Genomic DNA, 22,666 nt, shown 5'->3' on the forward strand with positions numbered 1-22,666 from the left:
TGGTATAGGCGGATGTGTCGGCCACTACATCACAACGCTGACTTCCCCCATCTGCTTTTAACCTACAACTTCTGAACTGAACAATGTCTAACAACATTTGTGACCCCTGAATTTGAAGTGATTCCTATACCTACTCGTAGTTCTAAATCTAGTCGTAGTTTTTGTGTAGCCTAATAAATCTCCAATAATGAGAAGGAAACTATTTCCCAGGCTTCTAAATCATTTTTAAATTATATATTTGAAAGAATCACAGACAGATCTTCCATCTGCTGGTTCACTTCTCAAATGGTCACGAAACTAGAAATGGGCCAGGCGTAAGCCAGGAGCCAAGGATTTCATCCTGGCCTCCAACATGGGTGGCAGGATCTGAAACACATGGGTCTGCTGCTGCTTTCCCAAGCATGTTAGCTGGCTTGGAAGAGGAGCAGCCGTCACTCAAATTGACAACAGTTACAAGCAGCAGCCTAATTCTCCCCCAGGACAGCACTACCACCTCGCCCCCTGCCAACTTCCCTGTATAATAGAACCTGAGTTTCCTCATCTAAAATTCCACCCCCCTTGGGGCTGGCAACAGTAACTCAACAGGCTAATCCTCCCCCTCCAAGCACCAGGATCCCATAAAGACACCTGTTCATGTCCCACATGCTCCACTTCCCATCCAGCTCCCTGCTTATGTCCTGGGAAAGCAGCGGAGGACAGCCCAAGTCCTTAGGCCCCTGTACCCCTGTGGAAAGCCTTTAAGAAACTCCCGATTCCTGGCTTTTTAATTCGGCTCACTCTGGCCATTGCAGCCATTTGGGGCGTGAACCAACAGGTAGAAGATCTTTCTCTCTGTTTCTCCTCTCTAAATCTTCCTTTCTGATAAAAATAAATATTTTACTTTTTTTCTCCTTAAGCATTTTGTTACGGTTCTAAGAGACTGGTGAGTTATGTTCTCTTATTTTTTCAGTAGGGAAGGTAGTTTAAATATGGTAATTTTGTGACGTGAATATTACAATGTTTCATTTCTCTCTCCTCCCCATAGTAGGTATTGAGTAAATGAAACAAAAGATATTAGTTTATTTCAGAACCTTACCACTTCTTTCATAAAGGTCTGTTGGGAAAAAATGTGCCAGACAGCTTCATGAGCATATATTTTTGGGCAAACCAAGGTAAGAATAAAAGAACTGAGAGTGCTTTATTTTTCAGCTTATGAGGATTAGTGCTTCAAACTGTGTTTGGTTACTTTACCCACATGTCAAGTAATAGAACTACTAGATTTTAAATATATTTTGTATTCTCTGAGGAGACCTACCTACTTCTCACTTCTTGCCTGTTGCTCTGATAGGACTTCCTCTCTTATTTGTTGCAGAAATAGATACATTTTTTTTAAAAAAGAATGAAGAAAGAAAAATTGCAGTATACCACTTCAGTCGTCTTTAGTATTATGTTCCTTTCCGGTGCTTGTCCATGTAGATGCATAGTCTGACATACTTTTAGGCAGTCACCCAGAGTATAATATAATTTTATCTTTGGTGTTTTAAAATTGTGCACCCAGGCAAGGGAAGTCTCCCAGGAAAGGTAGGAACAAGGGCTGGCCTGGTATAAGGATTAAAAGACCAGAAATAAGGAAGGGTGGCAACAGACCCAAACCCAGATGATTATGTGTTGTGAAGGCAGCATGGCAATTTCAGAAAATCAAATGTGCTGTTTGACAGCAATGCCTGATTCACAGGAAATGAAGGGAGTCCATGAGTATGGGAAGTGTTCATGCCAGTTAAAAGCTGTTAGAACTGTTGTCATTTTGTTCTTCCCCCAGTTGTGCCCATAAAGAGACACTTTATGGGGTTGGAGACACTTAGGCTCTCATGAAGGGAATAAACAGCTAAATATTAATTTTATCTTAGTCTGACAGATGAATTTTGGCAACTCTCTAAACTTGCCTCTCTACCTGCAAGAATCTGAAGTGCTGCATAGAAATGGGGAAAATATATCAGAAAATGGAAAACAACTGGGATGAGCATTTGGTATGACAGTTAAAGATGCTGCTTAGAATGCTGGCATCCCATATCAGAGTGCATAGGTTCAAATCCTTTTCTGATCCAGTTTCCTTCTAGTGTGGGCACCCTGAGAGACAGCAACTGATGGCCAAAGTCCTTGCATCCTTACTACCTGCATGAGAGAACCAAACTGAATCCTAGGCAACTGGCTTCAGCATGGCCCAGCCCTGGCTCTTTCAGGAAATTCAACTAGCAGGTGGGAGAAGTTTGTCTCCCTCCCTCCTTCTTCCTTTCACCCATCCCTCTCCCCCCAAATAAATAACATTTTATACAACCAAATAGAAAACAACTTACTTGTCACTCAGCTAATATGATAAAAGTTGCAAAATGGAAAATGAATGAATGGCAAAAAACCACAGCTGGGTTGTACACCACAAGTTTATTAGTCAATCCGTATTCTGTGGTTCAATCTACGGTACTGCATCTTTAATATAGTCGATTGCGGAGACAGTCCTAAAACATTCTTTAGTAATCAGATGCAACTGCGTTACAATGTGGTGATCGACTTCAGTAAAGAATATTTGGCGTCAATGATATGATGCAGCCATTGTTCTCGAAATCGACTCATTCCTGGTCTATAGAGGAAATGAAAACAAAAACAAAAAAAAAGTTTATAAAATCAAACAAGCCCCTGAGCCATGAATTCCCTGTTTATTCTGCCATACTCCTGGTAAACAAAAAGTCTCCTAGAGTGGTGGCAGGGGGCACTACACCAAAGGGGATTCTCTTTTACCGCTATACAAATTAAAAAGGAACATTTGTGAATTAATTCTATGCAATTTTGAAGTTTTCGCAGAGACGATGAGCATGACCCACTTTGTCTCCATACTCTCACAACTGAAGAACCAGATGCTAAGAAAAAACAATTTTCCAAAGCAACGGCAGAATCCTGCTTTTTTGCCCATTCTAATAGGGCAGATGTTCCAAAAAGGAAATTGCTATTTGAATTGTCTGCGATTGTGAGCCTGCTGGATTCCTGGCATGGGGTGACCTCCCCCTTACCCTCACCCCTAAGAAAATCTCCCAATATTATTACCTATGAATCAGTTTACTCTCCTCGAAGTAATACAAGACATCAACAGGCATATGCTGAGAGAGAGAAGGAAAACAATCAGCCAGACCGACTCTTCATTTCCCATCCCCACATGTGTCCATATGTGCATTTTTTAATTTCCAGAGTTCATCTTCCTAATGAATTGGGGATTTGTGCGTGATGATTCTTTGTCACTTGAAACCTCTGTTCCTCAAAAGATTCTTTAGGCAGCAAATAAGAACCTCCACAAAACATGAAGCAGGTCACAAGAGCCTAACCCTCCTTTAGAGGAGCATGCATAAGACATTTACTTCTCTTACATGGTGCAGGTTGCTCAACTGACAATTAGAAGTGGCATAGGCATTAAATGGATAAACGAGGCTTGAAAATATTTTAAAGCAGGTTCAATGTCGTTGCATAGTAGGTGAAGCCACTGCCTGTGACACTGGCAACCAATATGAGTGCTGATTCATTTGCTAGCTGCTCTATCTTTTTGATGCAGCTCCCTGCCAATATCCTGGAAAAGCTGCAGAAGATGGCCCAAGTGTTTGCACCACTACCACACATGTGAGTGACCCAGATAAAGCTCCTGGCTTCAGCCTGTCCCAGCCCTAGCCATTGTGGCCACCTGGGAAATGAACCAATGGATAAAAGATTCTCTGACTTTCAAATAAATTAATTAAATTTTTTTAAATAGCATAAAGTATAATCCATAATACTGTCTCAGTGGTCCCCAGACATACTTACTTCCAAAATCATGGTCAAGGGCTCTTCTAAGTTCTCTGTATATATTGTCTCTGGTATGCTCTTGTTTATCTCCACCAGCCTTAGTTCCTGGTATCTCTAACCTTGCCAGTTAGTAAGATAGCTGGCGGAGGGATATATAATCACAAGTGAGATTGTACCTGGCTTATCTGAGGAATACCAAGATCAGTGTCTGGGGGCTGACTTTGTAGCGCAGCAGGTTAGGCTGGAGCACTGGTTCCTGTCTCAGCTTCTATGCTTCTGAACCAGCTCCCTGCTAATGCACGAGGGAAAGCAGTGGAGAGGGCTTGGTCCCCTCTCACCCACGGGGGAAACCCCAATGGAGTTCTAGGCTGCTAGCTTTGATCTGAATAGCCCTACTTGTTTGAGCTATTTGGGGAGTGATCCAGCAGATGAAGGACTCCTTTCTTGCTCTTGCGCTCTCTCGCTCTCTCTCCATATATATCTCTCTCTCCCTCTTTCTCACTCTCTCTCCCTTACCCTTTCTTCCCACATAGAAAACAGAGAGGGAGAAGAGACAGAAACCTTCCTGCTTTCCCTGGTGCATTAGCAGGGAACTAGATCAGAAGTTGAGCAGCTGGGGCACAAACCAGTACCTATTTGGGATGTCAGAGTCACAGGTTATAGCTTAACCCACTATGCCATAGCACAGGCCTATCAATCTTGTTTTTAAAATGTTTTTAAAGGGGCTGGCATGTTAGCTGAACTGACTGATCAATCCTGCACCTCCAAGTGCAGCATTTCATACTGGCACTAGTTCGTGTCCGGCTGTTCTGCTTCCCATCCAGCTCCCTGCTTGTGACCTGGGAAAGCAGTAGAGGATGGCCCAAAGCCTTAGGACACTACACTAGAGAAGAAGCTCCTGGCTCCTGGCTTTGGATTGGCTCAGCTCTGGCCACTGCAGCCATTTGGGGAGTGAACCAGCAGTTGAAGGATGTTTCTTTATGTCTCTCCTCTCTGTAAATCTGCCTTTCCAATAAAAGCCAATGATGAATTTTTACCCCCCCCCCCCAAAAAAAATGTTTTTGAAGATCGGAATGTAGAATTTCTCTAACTCTGCCTTTCAAATACATCTTGTTAAGAAATCAGAGTGTCTGGAGCAGAGTAAGAAGGAGAAGGATGATGGGAAAGTAGACATAGCAAGGGACACCAGATCACACAAGGTCTTCCAAGACCCTTGCAATTCAGATGTGGTCTGGCCCAGCAGTGTTAGCACTGACTGAGAACTTGTTAGCAATGCAGAATCCTGAGCCACAGTCCAGACCTGCTGAATCAAAACCTTCATTTTACCAAGATCCCTAAGTAATTTATGTATACTTCAAAGTTTGAGAAGCACTTCTAGAAAGTTTTAAACCAAGGAGTAATAGAAATTCATTTTACAGGTCTCACTCTGGCTGCTATATTGAGAAAGGACATGATATTGCAGGGTGGGAGATGGGTTTGGGTCGACAGTATGGCCTTTATCTTATAAAATAAAGCCCTGAGTTTCCTCTTTAAAAGAGAGAGAGAGAAAGGATATGATGAGGGCAAGGCAAGGAAGCAAATAAGCCAATTCATAAGCTGTGGAGGTAATCTTGGTGAAGAGAGGATGGTGTCTTGATCTAAGGTGGTCGAAGGGGAATGACAGAAACTTGATTCTGAACATATTTTAGAGCCAACAGGATTTCCTAAGGGATTGGATAAAGAATGTGAGTGAGAAGTGAAAAAGGAAGGAAGACGCCATGAATTTGGCCTTCTACTGAGGTAAAGGAACTGAATGTGTCAGGTTTGGAAATGTCAGGTCAAAATATTTAGATACTGTCAGTGAGATCTTTATTAAGCATCCAAATGGGAATGATAGGAATGTAGGGTAGGCAGCAAGTGACATTTCAAGCTATGGGACTGGACAAAATAACCAACCAAAGAAGTGAGTATAGAGAAAAGGTGCAAGGTCTGAATTTCAGAACATTTTCATACAGAGAGGCTGATATGGGGGCAGAAAAAAAGTAGACCCAATCCAAAAGGAGGGTGAGTGGGAAAGGTGGAAAACCAGAAAATCATGTAGTTCTAGAAGCCAAATGGAAACTCTGATAGAAGAGGGATTAGCAGTGGCAAGTGCTACAGAAAGGCCAAGGAGAAATATGACCACTACATTTTACAGTCAGTCATGCACTTGGCAAGAAATCTCCATTCTCATTGAAGCTTCACTTTAGAGAGCAGCAAAGATGGGCATAGCTTACCGGAGGTTTGCTTTTGTTGAACTTGATGATGAAGTAGGCAAGAGCACTGAATTTTGCCAGAGGTCTAGGAGGAGTTGTAAAACTCCAGTATACGTGGTAGATATAGTGGAAGGAGTGGATTAAATCTTTCTTCTCTGCAAATTCTGTGGCATGCACCCAGCTTCCTTCATGCTCCCAAGTCTGTTTTCATAGGAAAAAAGTACACAGAGTAAAGAAGGCTTATGTTTACATTCTGTAAATAAAGGCAGCATGCAACAGTGATATGGCTCTTTTGTACTCTACTCCTAACATTTTTATTTTAAAAATTTCTTTTTGGGTTCAGTGTGGTATCCCAATGGCTAATGGGCACCGGTTCATGCCCCAGCAGCCCCGCTTCCCATCCAGCTCCCTGCTTGTGGCCTGGGAAAGCAATCGAGAATGGCACAAGGCCTTGGGACCCTGCACCTTATGGGAGACCTGGGAGAAGCTCCTGGCTTCAGATCGGTGCAGCCCTGGCCATTGTGGCCACTTTGGGAGTGAATCAGTGGATGGAAGATCTTTCTGTCCCTCCTCTTCTCTGTATATCTGATTGTCCAATAAAAATAAATCTTTTTGGGCCTGGCATGGTAGCCTAGTGGCTAAAGTCCTTGCCTTGAATGCGCTGGGATCCCATATGGGCACCGGCTCTAATCCCGGCAGCCCCGCTTCCCATCCTGCTCCCTGCCTGTGGCCTGGGAAAGCAGTCAAGGATGGCCCAAAGCTTTGGGACCCTGCACCTGCATGAGAGACCTGGAAGAGGCTCCTGGCTCCTGGCTCCTGGCTTCAGATTGGCGCAGCACCAGCCGTTGCGGTCATTTGGGGAGTGAGTCAGCTGTTGCAGTCATTTGGGGAGTGAGTCAGTGGATGGAAGACCTTCCTCTGTATATCTGACTTTGCAATAAAAATTAAATAAATATTTACAAAAATAAATAAAATCTTTTTAAAAAGGATTTATTTTTATTGGAAAGGCAAATCGCATTTACAGAGAGAAGGAGAGACAGAGAAAAATTTTCCATCTGCTTGTTCACTCCCCAGTGGCTTCAACAACAACAACAAAGCAATCCAAAGCCAGGAGCCAGGAGCCTCTTCTAGCTCTCGCATACAGGTGCAGAGTCCCAAGGCTTTGGGCCGTCCTCTACTGCTTTCCCAGGCCACAGAAAGGGAGCTGAACAGAAGTTGAACAGCTGAGACATGAACTAGCACCCATATGGGATCCTGGCACTCGCAAGTGAGGATTTAGCTACTGAGCCATCATGATGGGTAGCACACTCAACACTTTTTAATCTGAATCCAAACTGCAGTCAGTTCCTCAATTACCCCCACATGTGGAAGAGAGAAAAGTGGAACTGAAACACAAACATCACTTGAGATTGAGACTTAGACTGGAAGGGCATGCCCTCAAATGTGTATGTCCACGGCACACCATGTTCTGCATCCTTACTTGGGAGGCAAATTGGTTAATTAGAAAATAATTAGAAAGGATTTAGAACATGGGTCCTAGTCACCCCATCTTAGGAGACCTAAATATGTGATTGCACTTCAAAGTTTTGATCAAACAGCCTTTTTACTGTTCCTTACCTTTGTGTACCAAAGTTGCAGTGGTCAACTAACTTACCGCTATGAATTGGTCAATTTGTTCACGGCCTTTTTCCACTGTGAATTCACCATGAGTGATCCAGTCGATGTTTTTATAGGGGTTTGTAGCCTCTGAAATCAAGATGTAAATGTATTAGCTATCCAGCTGAGACATGATGTGAGATGGTAACGGGTCCTGGCACAGTTAGGGTTTCTGATGAGATAACCTTTAAATGTTAATTGTGTTCCTCTGGTAAAATCTTTTAAAATGTAAAAGAACAGGGCTTCCTCCTATCCTAAATCCTTCTGAAAGCACTTTCTCCCACTGGAGAGGGAACAAAGGCACAGAAGCAACATATCAACCCCTTAGAAAAAGCGGACTGTCCCACTTTGGTCAATGTCAAAGAAGTGGCACCTCAGTTTATCAGCATGGAGGAAGGAAGCTACCAGTCTCACTTTTTGTTTTTGGGGCAAGGTGGTAGAAAATTTTGCCAATCGGAGTAAGTTTTTTGTTTTTCTTTCTGCCCTTGGGGTGATCCTTGTGCATGAAAGACCCCATCTCCACCATTCCTGGGATCTTTCCTCCCTTGGAGCCCCCTCCTGCCACTAGGACAGGAGTCTCTTTCTCTCTTCCCTTTAAATAAATCTTGCTTTGCCAACTAGAGTTTGTCCACATGAAAATTCTTCTTTTGTGTGAGATAAGAAACGAGGTTGCTGCCATGTTTTCGCACCGATCAGCCAACAGTCTCCCTGCAACAACATCCTACAACAAGACCATTGTCTGGGCACCCACACAGGACTGCTACCTTCCACATGCTGAACGGCATTTCTGATGGCACTGTCAACTACAGGTATGGCTGCTTCAGTCATAATGTGGTGGGCTTCATTCGCTTTCTTCTCCCTTGCAGGATCCACATTTACAGTCACCACCTTTCGACCTTTGCCCTTTTTAATCATATCCATGTTCTTTTGTCTGAAAAGAGAAACTCAATCGATTGCTCTTTGTATAAATATATAAATGCAAGTGGGCACACTCACACAACTACAGACTATCCTGTGAAGAATCACAATACACAAGAAACAACTGATTCGGGGGGCGGCATGGCCTAGCGGTGAAAGTCCTCACCTTCAACATGCCAGGATCCCATATGGGCGCCAGTTCTAATCCCGGCAGCTCCACTTCCCATCCAGCTCCCTGCTTGTGGCCTGGGAAAGCAGTCAAGGACGGCCCAAAGCTTTGGGACCCTGCACCAGCGTGGGAGACCTGGAAGAAGTTCCTGGCTCCTGGCTTCGGATCGGCACAGCACCGGCCGTTGCGGCTCACTTGGGGAGTGAATCATTGGACGGAGAATCTTCCTCTCTGTCTCTCCTCCTCTCTGTATATCTGACTTTGTAATAAAAATAAATAAATCTTTAAAAAAAAAACCTGATTTTAGAGAAAGACTATGGAGCTGGGGTGCACAGCATTGAGCCATCATGCCTGTGTGCCTAGGTGCTGAGGGTTACCTTTCCTGAAAATCAAGTGCTTTTCAGGTTTAAAACCATGAGGTCTTAAATCAAATGCAGTAGAATCATTCTTAGTTTTTTGGGAGTTCTAAAAATGCTGATTTCTAATTGAGCCTTTAGTGGAATCCAAGTCTCTGCTTTGAGAAGCTAAGGTTGTATGACTCTTAAAAGAGAGTGAGTTAGGGGGACTGATGTGGCGGCACAAAAGGTAGCCCTCTGACTTGCAGCACTGACATCCCCTACGGGTGCCAGTTTGTGTCCCACATGCTCCACTTCCCATCCAGCTCCCTGCGTGTGGCCTGGGAAAGCAGTTGAGGACAGCCCAAAGCCTTGGGATCCTGCACCCATGTGGGAGACCAGAAGAAGCTCCTGGCTCCTGGCTTCAGATCAACTCAGCTCCAGCCATTGTGGCCACTTGAGGAATGAACCAGCAGATGGAAGATCTTTCTGTCTCTCCTCTCTGTAAAAATCTGCCTTTCCAAATAAATAAATAAACAAACCATTACAGTTGGTTAGTACCACAACTTCTGCGAAACTTCCTCCTTCAGAGACCTGCCCATTGGGTGACTTGCTCATTCAGTGACTTGGCTTTCAGCACACTGCCTATTGCTGCACTGACCAGAAACCAAGCCTGTGGCCTTCAATAAAGTGGCGGCATCATGTATGAAGAACTGCCGAAGGCATTCCCTGGTGAACCCCGTGTCCCAGTATGAAGGGGAGATGGGGGGGCTGTGCCCAAAGTGAAGCTCAGCTTTCATCCTCACACATCTAAGACACACATTCTGAAGCCTCCCTCCCTCCTGCTGGCCTCTCCTGATTCTTTTTCTTCCCTTGTTAAAAAAGAAGCCAGATGGTTGATTCGATGGGAAGAGATCGCGGCAGGGTCGAGTTTAGGGAGTGGGCAATAACAGGGAAAACCACTGCAGGTCCTTTTTGTGAACTCCCCCAGCCCCTAGCAAACCCTGATACCTGAGAGAACAGATCCTTTTTTAAAGCAGTCTCTGCGGAGCTCTCAGTCTGAGAGCTCAGTAGGAGCTCTCAACTACCCAGCCCAGAATTCCCAGCTGGAATGTTTACAAGTGCTGCCAGGGCAACACAAGCTTCAACCAATCAGAAGCGAAGCCCACAAGGAGGAATGGAGGGGGAGAGGCAGACACAGAAACTGTCTGATCTCAATAGTAGGAACAGACTGAGAGCCATAAGCAGCTCCAGCCCAGCAGGAAATGAGCTTACAGGGTTTGGCCAGGAAGAACAGTTTTGACCAGTGCTTCAGCTGGCATTTACGGATCCCCTTGGCATGTGCCAGTCTCTATGCCTGGCACATGTTCAGTCATGTACACCGTGCAACAGCCCAGGGGGGAAACACTACTCTTTTCATATGACACTTGAAATACTGACTGCCAGCAGCACTCAGTAATCTGCCCAGAACTCAGAGCTGTTAAAGCTTCACTGAATTTTCGTTTCTTTTTTTCTGAAATTCCGAGATTAGGACCTCTCTGATGTGCCCAACAATTTTTTTCATCTATTTTCTTTTTTTCTTTAATCTATTCTCAAGGATGTCTTTTATGAATCAAGAATGAGAGTATAATATTATGGTGATAAGTGTATATGCAGGAATAACAATACTTTTCTTAGTTTATGCAATAAGGCCTTAGTATAGAGTAGAGCTTTTGGGGAAGACCAAACCAGATGATTCATGTGAAGGCTGAGAAGACTGTCTGGTAGCTCATAAACTCTGTGGTGGATAGATCCCATTCCTGATACCATTATTTCAGTATTTGCATCTACTTGATAGAGAGAGAGCTAGAGAGAGAAACTCCCATCATCTGGTTTATTCCCGCAAATGTCCACAACAGTTAGGGTTGCCCTATTTCACGTCAAATTCCCTGCAAAATTAATGCCAGCTCCCTACTACTATAATTAATAGTACTGTCATTAGAAATGATGTGATTTTTTAAAAGGTAGCTTTTTTAAGATTCATTTATTTTTATTGCAAAGTCAGATATAAAGAGAGGAGGAGAGACAGAGAGGAAGATCTTCCATCCGATGGTTCACTCCCCAAGTGACTGCAATGGCCGGTGCTGCGCCAATCTGAAGCCAGGAGCCAGGAATCTCCTCCAGGTCTCCCACGTGGGTGCAGGGTCCCAAGGCTTTGGGCCATCCTCGACTGTTTTCCCAGGCCACAAGCAGGGAGCTGGATGGGAAGTGGAGCTGCCGGGATTAGAACCGGTGCCCATATGGGATCCTGGCACGTGCAAGGTGAGGACTTCAGTTGCTAGGCCATGGCGCCAAGCCCAAATGATGTGATTTTTTTTAAGATTTTTTTTTTTTTTGTATTGAAAAGTCAGATATACAAAAAGGAAAAGAGACAGAGAGCAAGATCGTCCATCTGCTGATTCACTCCCCAAGTGGCCAAAATGGCTGCAGCTGTGCTGATCTGAAGCCAGGAGCCAGGAGCTAGGAGACCTAGCCAGGAGCTAGGTCTCGCTCATGGGTGCAGGGTCCCAAGGCTTTGGGCCGTCCTCAACTACTTTCCCAGGCCACAAGCAGGGAGCTGGAAGGGAAGCAGGGCCGCTGGCATTAGAACTGACATCCATATGGGATCCCAGCACTTGCAAGGTAAGGATTTAACAATTGAGCCATCACACGGGGCCCTCTAATTTATCTTCTTCAATTTTTTTCCTTTCTCCTTGCTCCTTCCTCCTCTCCCATATATGCCTAGCAAAGCTAATGGCACTCAACCATGAAGCCCGGGCCAGCTGCCGACATTCTCTTCATGTCAAGTGGACCCAGTAGCTGGCACACATGTTGTAAGTACCTATAAAGTACAAAGTGGCAAGAATTATGGAGAAAGCAAACCGCTAAGGTTTCCACCTTCCAGTCTAGTTGGGAAGATGCAGTGTGTTCCATGAGTAAATACTTAAGCAAGTCAAAGCAGCAGACAGCTAAATGCTTCTTGAATCAAAACAGAAAGCACGTTAAATGTGGGCAACCGTATAGCTGAGCAACACTGTTTCCAATCTAAAAGATCAAAGCACTATGCAAAGCTCTTCCTGGATGGCCACGTTTCTGATCAGGAGACCTTGACATCAAATCCAAAGTCACAAGTACACAGGACACATTGACAGATACTAGACAAAAAATTCAGGGCTACCCAGTGGACCTGAGCACTCCACCTCAAATACTAACTTCTCAGCTGTAAGAGAGAACAAAAAGCTTGTGGACGCTGGACTGTTCTAAGCGAATAACAATAATAATAATGAAAATTGAGCCCAGCACATTAACCTAGTGACTAATTCTCCCCTTGCAATTCCCGGGAATCCATATAGGCACTGGTTCATGTATCAGCTGCTCCACTTCCCATCCAGCTCCCTGCTTGTGGCCTGGGAAAGCAGTAGAGGATGGCCCAAAGCCTTGGGACCCTGCAGCCGTGTGGGAGACCTGGAGGAAGTTCCTGGTTCCTGGCTCCTGGCTTTGGATTGCCCAGGCTCTGGCCGTTGCAGACACTTGGGGAGTGAATCAGTGAACAGAAGATCTTCCTCTCTGTCTCTCCTTCTCTCTGTATATATCTGTCTTTCCAATAAAAATAAATAAATCTTTAAGAAATAACAAAAATGTATATAGGAGAGGGTGATAGGGGAAAACGCTGATGGTTCACTTCCCAAATGATAGCACAGGCCAGAGCTGAGCCAATCCAAAGTCAGGAGCCAGGAGCTTCTTGCAGCTCTCTTACATGGGTGCAGGGTCCCCAAGCTTAGGACCATTCTCTAATGCTTCCCAGGCCACAGTCAGGGAGCTGGAAGTGATGTAGAACAGCTGGGACACAAACCAGCACCCATACGGGATTCCAGTGCTTGCAATGTTATGATTTTTAAAAAATATTTACTTATTTTTTATTGGAAAGTCAGATATACAGAGAAGAGGAGAGTCAGAGAGGAAGATCTTTCATCTGTTGATTCACTCCCCAAGTGACTACAGTGGCTGGTGCTGTGCCAATCCAAAGCCAGGAGCCAGGAGCCAGGAGCTTCTTCCAGGTCTCCCACATGGGTGCAGGGTCCCAAGACTTTGGGCCATCCTTGGCTGCTTTCCCAGGTCACCAGCAGGGAGCTGTATGGGAAACGAGGCTGCAGGGATTAGAACCAGTGTCCAAATGGGATTGCAGTTCATACAAGGAGAGGACTTTAGCCACTAGGCTACCGTGCTGGTCCCAAAAATAAATAAATCATAACCCAAAAAACTCACCTTATTGTGTTCCTTTAGGATATCCTTTATCCTGTTTTCAGGGTTTCTCAACTTCAGCAATATTGTTCAGCTACCAGAAATTTTGTCATGGGGAGCTCTCTTATGCGTGTTTGCAAGCAGTACTGGCTTCTATCCACTAGGTGGCAGCAACAGTCTCCTCTCCCCTCCCCTCCTCTCCCCTCTCCTCTCCTCTCCTCCCCTGCCCTCCCTCCAGGGTGACAGGAAAAATAACCTTGACATTTTGATGTGCCCTGGAGTGGGGTTGAGGGCTGGCAGACGGGCACCACTGAGAAAAACACTGCTTAAAATGCACCCTGTGCAGCCCGGTGCTGTAGTCTAGTGGCTAAATTCTTGTCGTGCACCTGCTGGGATCCCATATGGATTTTGGTTCTAATCCCGGTGGCCCTGCTTCCCATCCAGCTCTCTGCTTGTGGCCTGGGAAGGCAGTGAAGGAAGGCCCAAAGTCTTGGGACCCTGCACCCGTGTGGGAGACCCGGAAGAGGTTTCTGGCTCCTGGCTTCAGATAGGCGCAGTTCCGGCCATTCAGTCATTGTGAATCAGGGAAGAGAAGCTCTTTCTCTCTGTCTCTCCTCTCTTTAAATCCAACTTTCCAATAAAAATATAAAAATCTTTCAATTTTTTAAAATTTAATATAAAGAGAGCAAATTTCATGTATGTCTGTCTTTGCAATGGAAACAATTTTTTTAAAGGGTGATTTTTCCCTTAACAATGGAGATATATGGCTCTGAGGCCAGTGGCCTGAGCACATCTATCGAAATAGGTGTAAAAAAACACTTCTAAAGGCAAGTGTTGGACTTAGCAGACAAGCCAGCATTGGGACATACACATCCCGCACTGAAGTGCCTGGCATTCCCCTGGCTGCTGCTGGCCCTGGCCCAGGCAACCGGTGCAGGACCTCCAGTGGGCAGGAGCCTCCACAGAGGTGCGGAGGCTGCTACCTACCGGTACGTGAACATGCACGAGCCCGAGATGGACGTGAAGTTGGTGACCCACCGGGCGCCACGCATCCTCATGTGGACTGAGCTCATCTGCAGGCTGGACATGACCTTCAGCTGCCTGTTCCACAAGCCCGCCACCATCAACTACGGGTGTGAGAAGCGCCTGCTGAGCCCACACTTCAGCAGGGAGCACATCCTGCACCACTACCTACCCAGGGAGCAGCGCTGCATTTCCTGCAAGCTCTGCGAGGCCCTGTGTCTGGCCTAGGCCAGCCCCATCTAGGCAGAGCCCAGGACCAATGGCAGCCACTGGACCATGCGCTACAACATCGACAACCAAACGCATTTACTGCAGCTCTTGCCACGAGGCCTGCACTGTGGACATCATTGTGGAGGGCCCCAACTTTTGAGTTGCCCAAGGAGACACACGAGGAGCTGCTGTAGAAGAAGCTGCTCAACAACGGTGACAAGTGAGAGGCAGAGATTGCAGCCAACATCCAGACCAACTACCTGTACAGGTGACCCTGCTGGCCTGAACTCTCGTGCAGAAAAAAAAATATCATTTGGCACGAAGGCTCAATTGGCTAAAATCCTCTCAAGTGCTGATGTCCAGTGCTCCACTTCCCACCCAGCTCCCTGCTTGTGGCTTGGGAAAACAGTCAAGGACAGCCCAAAGCCTTGGGACCCTACACCCACATAGGAGACCAGGAAGAAGCTCCAGGCTCCTGGCTTCAGATCAACTCAGCTCTGGCCATTGTGGCCACTTGTGGAGTAAACCAGCAGATGGAAGATCTCTCCTCCTTGTAAATTTGCCTTTCCAATAATGATGGACCAATCTTAAAAACAAAAATAAACAGACCAGGGCCCGGCGCTGTGGCACAGTGGTTAAGGTCCTCGCCTTGCACGCCCGGGATCCCATATGGGCGCTGGTTCTAATCCCGGCGGCCCCTCTTCCCTTCCAGCTCCCTGCTTGTGGCCCGGGAAGGCAGTCGAGGATGGCTCAAGGCTTTGGGACCCTGCACCCGTGTGGGAGACCCAGAAGAGGCTCCTGGCTTCGGATCGGCATAGCATCGGCCCTTGCGGTCACTTGGGGAATGAATCATTGGACGGAAGATCTTCCTTTCTGTCTCTCCTCTCTGTATATCCGCCTTTCCAATAAAAAATAAAATCTTTAAAAAAAAATAAAATAAACAGACCAAAAAAAAAAAAAAAAAAACCAACCCAGGTTTATTTATTTGGAAGGCAGAATTAAAGAGGAAAAGATTTTCCATCTGCTGTTTCAATACCCAAATGGTCACGGTGGCCAGGACTGGGCCAGGCTAAAGCCAGGAGCTTTGTGCCAGTCTCCTACATGGGTGCATGGGCCTAAGTACTTGGGCCATCTTCCACTGCTTGCTCAGGTGAGTTAGCAGGGAGCATGTTTAAAAATGTAACAGTCAAGGCTCAAATTGGTGTCAGGCAGGATACCAGAATCACAGGCAGTAGCTTAACACACAATGGTGGCCCCTGTAGTAAAATTTTTAAAAAGTGCTTTTGACTTTGTTTCATGGCTTCTTGGTTAAGGCAATGTATAATGACAGCGGAATACAAACTAGCATATTCAGATGTGAAGATACAATGCATGCATACTTCCAAATCAAAGATAGACTCTCAATGAAACTGTTGGACATACCTAGACAATGGGATGTTGGACTGTCTGACGCTGCCTATACCAACAATGTCAGGACACAAATAACAGAGTGATGGACTTATGACTGCTTATAAAGGACTATACTATTGTAAACATATTGGGAAAATCAGTCGGGGGGGGAGGTGGGAGTTGGGGGCGGAAATCCCAGACCCTATGGAATTGTATCATAAAGTTCAAAATAAATTATATTTCAAAAAACAAACAAATAAAAGAAGTACTTGAGTGGGCAGTTATGTGATGCAGGACGTAAACCATCACTTGTGATGCCTGCATCCGGTGTAGGTGCCAACTTGATTGCCAGCTGCTCCACTTTCAAAGCAGCTCCCTGCAAAAGCACCTGGGAAAACAGAGGAAGGAGGACCAAGTACCTGCACCTCTGCACCCACACTGGAGACCCGGATGAAGTTCCTGGCTCCTGGCTTTGGCCTGACGCAGCCCTAGTGGTTGTGGCCACCAGGGAAGTGAACCAGTGGGTGAATGTTCTTTCCCTCTCTCCCTGTCTCTGTAATTCCATAAGTACATGAATCTTTAGAAAAGAGATGCTCTTGATTTTTTTTTTCAATTTATCTTTATTAAGCACTATATAACACATTGCATGTTACATAATGCATTACACAGCCTTCTAACAGGGGTAGATGATCCTAATTGCATTTCTTCCCCCATCATTCAGGAAAATGCTTCTTTAATCAATGTTCTCCAAACCCTGAAAGAGAGTTTAAAAAAGAATGTGAGAATTCTGTTGATGGACCATGTGTCCTCACTTTGAAATGGCATTCTGTTACTGAAGGAAGTGCTTCCATGTCCCACACAGCTCTAGCTGCGATACATGGAACTGTATTTTATTATCACTAAAAAAAAGAACCTGTAATGATGTCTAGTGTGCGTATTCTGAGAGCAGCAAACATATACCTTTATATAACAAATCCCTTCCCCCAGTCAGAACAACCGGTTACCACTGAACTCCTGCTCACACACTGTGCCTCCAACGAATCAGAGAATACAATCCAGGGCTGGTGGTGAGGGACAGTAGGATAAGTCTGTCCCTGCAGTGCCAACATCCTATTTGGGTGCCAATTTGAGTCCTGGCTGCTATACTCCCAATCGAGCTCCAATGTGCCTAGGAAAGCACAGAAAGATGGTCCAAGCCCTTGGGACCCTGCACCCACGTGGGAAATCCAGAGGGAGACCCAGGCTCCTGGCTTTGCCCTCCCAGGCTGCTGTGGCCATTTGTGGAGAGAACCAAAAGACGGAACATCTTCTCTTTCTCCCTCTAATTCTGCTTTTCAAATAATTAAATCTTTTGTGTTTTTTTGATTTTTAAATGGGCAAAAGAATAGGCATAAGACATAGGCAAACAAATCTTTACATATAAAAGGCTGCTCAACCTCACAAGAAGAAAATACATTTAAAGTCTTTTAAAAAGATTAATTTTATTTTTATTGGATAATCAGATATGCAGAGAGGAGAGACAGGAAGAACTTCTATCTGCTGATTCACACCCCAAGTGACCGCAACCACCGGAGCTGTGCTGATCCGGAGCCAGGAGCCAGGAGCCAGGAGTCTCCTCTGGGTCTCCCACACAGGCGCAGGGTCCCAAGGCTCTGGGCTGTCCTCAACTGCTTTCCCAGGCCACAAGCAGGGAGCTGAACAGAAGTGGAGCAGCCGGGATACGAACTGGTGCCCATAGGGGATCCTGGCAGTTGCACAGTGAGGATTCAGCACTGGGCCCACAACTCTCGCACGTGGGTAGCATCACAGTCACCTTACCTTTGCCACATAGTGACGATTAACTCCAGAGATGCGTCTATCTCTTTCCAACAAACTCCAGTGATAACGCAAATGAGCAATCCTTTTTTCCTTCAAATAAAAGACAATTATTACTGCAATTGTTAAAGACAAGTGTCCCAAAACATAGACATTTGAACTTTTGAAAAGTGGCATTCTAAGGTTGGTGCAGTGGCATATACCAAGTCAAGCCTTTATCTATAGTGCCAACAACCCATAATAAGTGCCAGATCAAGTCCTGGCTGCTCCACTTCCCATCCAGCTCCCTGCTTGTGGCCTGGGAAAGCAGTAGAGGATGGTTCAAAGCTTTGGAACCCTGCACCCATGTAGACCTGGAAGGGGCTCCTGGCTCTGACCATTGTGGCCATTTGGAGAGTGAAACAGCAGGTGAAAGATGTGTCTTTCTCTTCCTGTAACCCTGCCTTTCAGATAAGAATAAATGAATATTTTATTAAAAGTGACTTTCTAAAAAATGGAATCATTACTAAAATAAAAGGGAAGTTAACAACGTACAACCATGGAGCCAAAGCCCATGGGCCCGAAGCCTTAGGACCCTGCACCCATATGGGAGACCTAAAAGAAGCTCCCGGCAGATGGAAAGCCACCACCTGTGACACCAGCATCCCATAAGAGCACTGGTTCAAATCCCAGTTCTCCCACCTCCGATCCAGGTTTCCAGTTGTTTGCCTGGCAGTGCAGCGGAAGATGGTCCAGGTAATTGGGTCCCAACAAGGGACATGAGAGCCTTAGGAGAAATGCCAGGACTCTGCTGTGGGTTGACCCACGCCTTGTGCAGTCATTTAGCATGTCAAGTGGATGGTATAGCTCTAACTGTCCCTCTCAACCTGTGACTCTATCTTTCCAAATAAATAAATAAATAAATGCATAAATAAAACTTGAAAAACGCAAAACCAGAATTGCTAAATAAAATCAGACCAATACATTTTAGGTCGGCAATCCTAAATTCTTACTTCCATTTTAACCAACATCATTGGGCTTTTGTTGTTCTTGTTGCACAGTAGTCACCCCCCTCTTTTATTTTATTTCATTTTTTAAATGCTTAACTGTTGCCCTTTGGAGCTGTAAGAAACAACGGTAGATTAGAAGCAAAAGGAGAATCATAAAACAAACAAACAAAAAAGCAAAGACATCTAAATCGTAAGTGTTCTCTAGACATGGTGTGAGGATTAGGAAGAGGGGAAATCAAAATTCTGATATAAGAAACGGGATCTCCCATTAGATTCCCAAAGGCTTGGAATGAAAAAGCCAAAGGAAAAATTACGCAACTCTAGGTACCAAAGGAGAAGCAGCCAAGATGTGTGTGAAAAGCAAAGCGGGGCAATTAGGATCAGAAGTACGGTGACACAGAGTCACGCCCCGAGCCTTCGCCTTCTCCTGCAAGTCTGGTGCCGACCTCTTTACGTCCTACCTTCCCAGTTTCCGAATGTCGACAGTTCTAAACCCTAACCTTTACTCAAGAGTTGGTTTTGCGACAGCACAATGCGGCTTAAACGGGGCACGTCGTTTCGCAAAGCGGTCTCTTTTAGGGCACGCGAAGGCAAAGGCTGACGGTGTTTCCCAGCCCGGACACCGGCTTCGTACCCTAACACCCGCCTCCAGCGAGCTCCGGCTGTGGCCGTCAGCAGCGCCCTGGGAAAGCCGCCCTACCTTGCGCCCGTTACTGAACTTGTGAATGTATGCAGTGGCCATTCCAGGGATGCTCAAGCACACGGCCATGATGGCGACTCCGGGCAGAATCTCGAACCACATCGCGGCACAGCTACCTAAGCCAAAACGCGGCTTGTAGGTCCCTAAAGGTGACCGGGATGCGGCGTTCCTCCCGCTAAGCCCCGGGGCAGCCCACAAGAGAGGCGGTGCCACGCGCGCCGACGGAAGCGACGGAAGCCGGCAAGGCTCAAAAGTGATCAACACCTGCGCTCCCGCCTTCGCTTTCCTCTTTTGCGACGATTTGCTGCACGACGCGCGACGCACTGTGACGTAAAGACCCTCGCGCGACGTGGGACGCCACGGCCGTCTCGCGGCTTTCGACACCGAAATGGCGGAGCAACTTTCTCCGGGAAAGAGTACAGAGCAGGTGTGCACCTTCCTCTTCAAAAAGCCTGGACGGAAAGGAGCTGCGGGCCGCAGAAAGCGCCCCGCCTGCAACCCGGAGTCCGGAGAAAGCGGCGGCAGTAGTGATGAAGGCAGCACTGTGGTGCGCCCGGAGAAGAAACGAGCGGTCCACAATCCAATGATCCAGAAGACTCGCGGCAGTGGTAAGCAGAAAGCGTCCTACGACTTGAGTAGTGAGGACGAGGACCAGGATAATGAGCCCGAGACTCTGGGAGTGGTCTACAAATCCACCCGCTCGGCGAAACCGGTGGGGCCAGAAGACATGGGGGCCACGGCCGTGTACGAGTTGGATACGGAGAAGGACCGCGATGCGCAGTCCATCTTCGAACGCAGTCAGAAGATTCAGGAAGAGCTGAGGGGCAAGGAGGATGACAAGATCTACCGGGGGATCAATAATTATCAGAAATATATGAAGCCCAAGGATACGTCTATGGGCAACGCCTCCTCCGGGATGGTGAGGAAGGGCCCCATCCGGGCCCCCGAGCATCTGCGGGCCACCGTGCGCTGGGATTACCAGCCAGACATCTGCAAGGACTACAAGGAGACTGGCTTCTGCGGCTTCGGGGACAGCTGCAAGTTCCTCCATGACCGTTCAGATTACAAGCACGGGTGGCAGATCGAACGTGAGCTCGATGAGGGTCGCTACGGCGTCTATGAGGATGAAAATTATGAAGTAGGAAGCGATGATGAGGAAATACCATTCAAGTGTTTCATCTGCCGCCAGACCTTCCAGAACCCAGTTGTGACCAAATGCAGGCATTATTTCTGCGAGAAGTGTGCGCTGCAGCATTTCCGCACCACTCCGCGCTGCTACATCTGCGACCAGCAGACCAACGGTGTCTTCAATCCAGCCAAAGACTTGATTGCCAAACTGGAGAAGCATCGAGCCCCAGCAGCCAGTGCTGCTGCCGATTGCCCAGAGGACTCTGATGAGGGCCCAACTCCCATTACTTAGGTCTTCCTCAAATTTCAAAAATAAATGTTCTGTTGTTCTTTTGGAAATCTTAACTGGTGTCCTTTCTTTTTTTTTTAGGGAAAGTGACAGAGAAAGCGGGTAGTGAAGTAGGGTTCTGTAGTAAAAGCTCCAAGGTAGGTACAATGTGGAATTAGCCCTGGGGTAACTACTTTGTGCATTTTTTTTTTCAGAACTTTTGACATACATTATGGGAATAGCAGAAACTTGAGCTAGAATTTACTTGAAGCAAGCGTAGTGATGCTGAAAGTAAGAACTGAATCTGGTATATTTGCATATCACTTAATGGTTTACAAAGTACTGTCATACAATTAGCTGTTTTGGGAACTTGTCCTACTTTAAAGTATGCCCAGCCCAAGATTATGGATGGAAGCGGAATTGGTTTGGGTAAGTAGCAGCCAGCAGCCGACACCACAGTGTGCTTGTCTGGGACAGGGCCCTTGCTCTCTTGGGAGCATCTCGTGCTCAGCCCCTCTATGGTGTGCTGTCAAACATGATCGGTACTGACCTGTGCCTGGGGCCCAACGCTGAACGGGAGAGTTCTGCTGAATGTAGGAACCTGCAGAGGGCAGAAACCTAACATTTTAGGAATCATTGCCTGAAAGTATCTGTGTTCTCACGGACTGACAGAGCTGAGCATTCCCTATTAAAGTTAGCCGGTATACCCGTAGGCTACTGCTTGGCAAAGAGTAAGCATGTGACGAATAAGCCTGGAGAGCTTTTAGGAGTGAGGATGGGGTCAGAACCTTACATCCAAGTGGAGGAAGTATGGTTCTATTTTGTAATGTAGTAGGGAGATGGCAGAGATGTGGGGAGGGGAACACAGACTTTAAAAATACATATTATTAAAGATTTGTTTTTATTGGAAAGGCAGATATACAGAGAGGAGGAGAGAGAGAGGAAGATCTTGCATCCGATGATTCACTCCCCAAGTGAGCGCAATGGCTGACCCGAAGCCAGGAGCCAGGAGCCTCTTCCGGGTCTCCCATGTGGGTGCAGGATCCCAAGGCTTTGGGCCGTCCTCCACTGCTTTCCCGGACTACAAGCAGGGAGCTGGGTGAGAAGTGAAGAGCCAGGATATGAACTGACGCCTGTATGGGATCCCGGCACATGCAAGGCAAGAACTTTAGCTTCTAGACTACCATGCCGGGCCCTAAAATTATTATTATTTTTTAAATGTGAACAGTTGGATTGATTGCCGGGAAATGGGTGCCAGACAAGGTGGTGAGTTAGGTCCACTAGGACTGGAATCTGATCCCAGGAAACAGATGCACAAATAAGTTGTGAGTTCAAATATTTTGTCTTTACATTGATTTATCCACTTAAATATATTCTTTGAGCAGCTACTGTATCAGACACGGCTGGAATAAGGAATATTGACAGCAAGCAAGATCAACACAGCCCTTGCCCCCACAGGACATTAAACTGTGACAAGTATGACAAATACTTTGGAAAGTGTACATGGAATTAAAAATTAAGATCTGGGTCTCAGAGGAGGAATGGGCATTTACCGTACTGGCTAATAAATCAGGACGCCCGGGCCCAACATGGTAGCCTAGTAGCTAAAGCTCTTGCCTTGCATGCACCAGAATCCCAAAGGTGCGCCAAATCTAATCCCAGCAGCTCTACTTCCCATCCACCTTCTTGCTTGTGGCCTGGGAAAGCAGTTGAAGACAGCCCAAAGCTTTGGGACCCTTCACCCATATGGGAGACCTAGAAGAAGCTCCAG

The 22,666-nt window shown here is 46.3% G+C and overlaps 3 protein-coding genes and 1 pseudogene across 3 annotated transcripts; 2 read left to right on the plus strand and 2 right to left on the minus strand.

The window, feature by feature from the left end:
- Positions 1-2,469: 2,469 nt before the first annotated feature.
- Positions 2,470-8,612, minus strand: AKAP14 (A-kinase anchoring protein 14). Its single transcript, XM_041000073.1, has 5 exons — positions 8,456-8,612; positions 7,690-7,781; positions 6,057-6,236; positions 3,076-3,128; positions 2,470-2,614 (listed from the first exon to the last, which is right to left on the minus strand). Exons 1-5 carry the CDS (start codon positions 8,610-8,612, stop codon positions 2,527-2,529), a joined length of 570 nt encoding a protein of 189 aa, XP_040856007.1. The 3' UTR covers positions 2,470-2,526.
- Positions 8,613-9,814: 1,202 nt separating this feature from the next.
- LOC121169488 lies at positions 9,815-14,878 on the plus strand (annotated as a pseudogene).
- A 1,826-nt stretch (positions 14,879-16,704) lies between these two features.
- On the minus strand, positions 16,705-19,757 carry NDUFA1 (NADH:ubiquinone oxidoreductase subunit A1). Its single transcript, XM_040999668.1, has 3 exons — positions 19,500-19,757; positions 17,814-17,903; positions 16,705-16,749 (listed from the first exon to the last, which is right to left on the minus strand). Exons 1-3 carry the CDS (start codon positions 19,599-19,601, stop codon positions 16,729-16,731), a joined length of 213 nt encoding a protein of 70 aa, XP_040855602.1. The 5' UTR covers positions 19,602-19,757; the 3' UTR covers positions 16,705-16,728.
- A 93-nt stretch (positions 19,758-19,850) lies between these two features.
- On the plus strand, positions 19,851-20,966 carry RNF113A (ring finger protein 113A). The gene has a single exon (XM_040999494.1). The coding sequence runs from the start codon at positions 19,888-19,890 to the stop codon at positions 20,917-20,919; it is 1,032 nt and encodes a 343-aa protein (XP_040855428.1). The 5' UTR covers positions 19,851-19,887; the 3' UTR covers positions 20,920-20,966.
- The last annotated feature ends 1,700 nt before the right edge of the window (positions 20,967-22,666 follow it).

The sequence above is a fragment of the Ochotona curzoniae genome, unplaced genomic scaffold (assembly GCF_017591425.1).
Source record: "Ochotona curzoniae isolate NIBS_2020 unplaced genomic scaffold, NIBS_Ocur_1.0 scaffold_1852, whole genome shotgun sequence".
NCBI classification, from domain to species: domain Eukaryota; kingdom Metazoa; phylum Chordata; class Mammalia; order Lagomorpha; family Ochotonidae; genus Ochotona; species Ochotona curzoniae.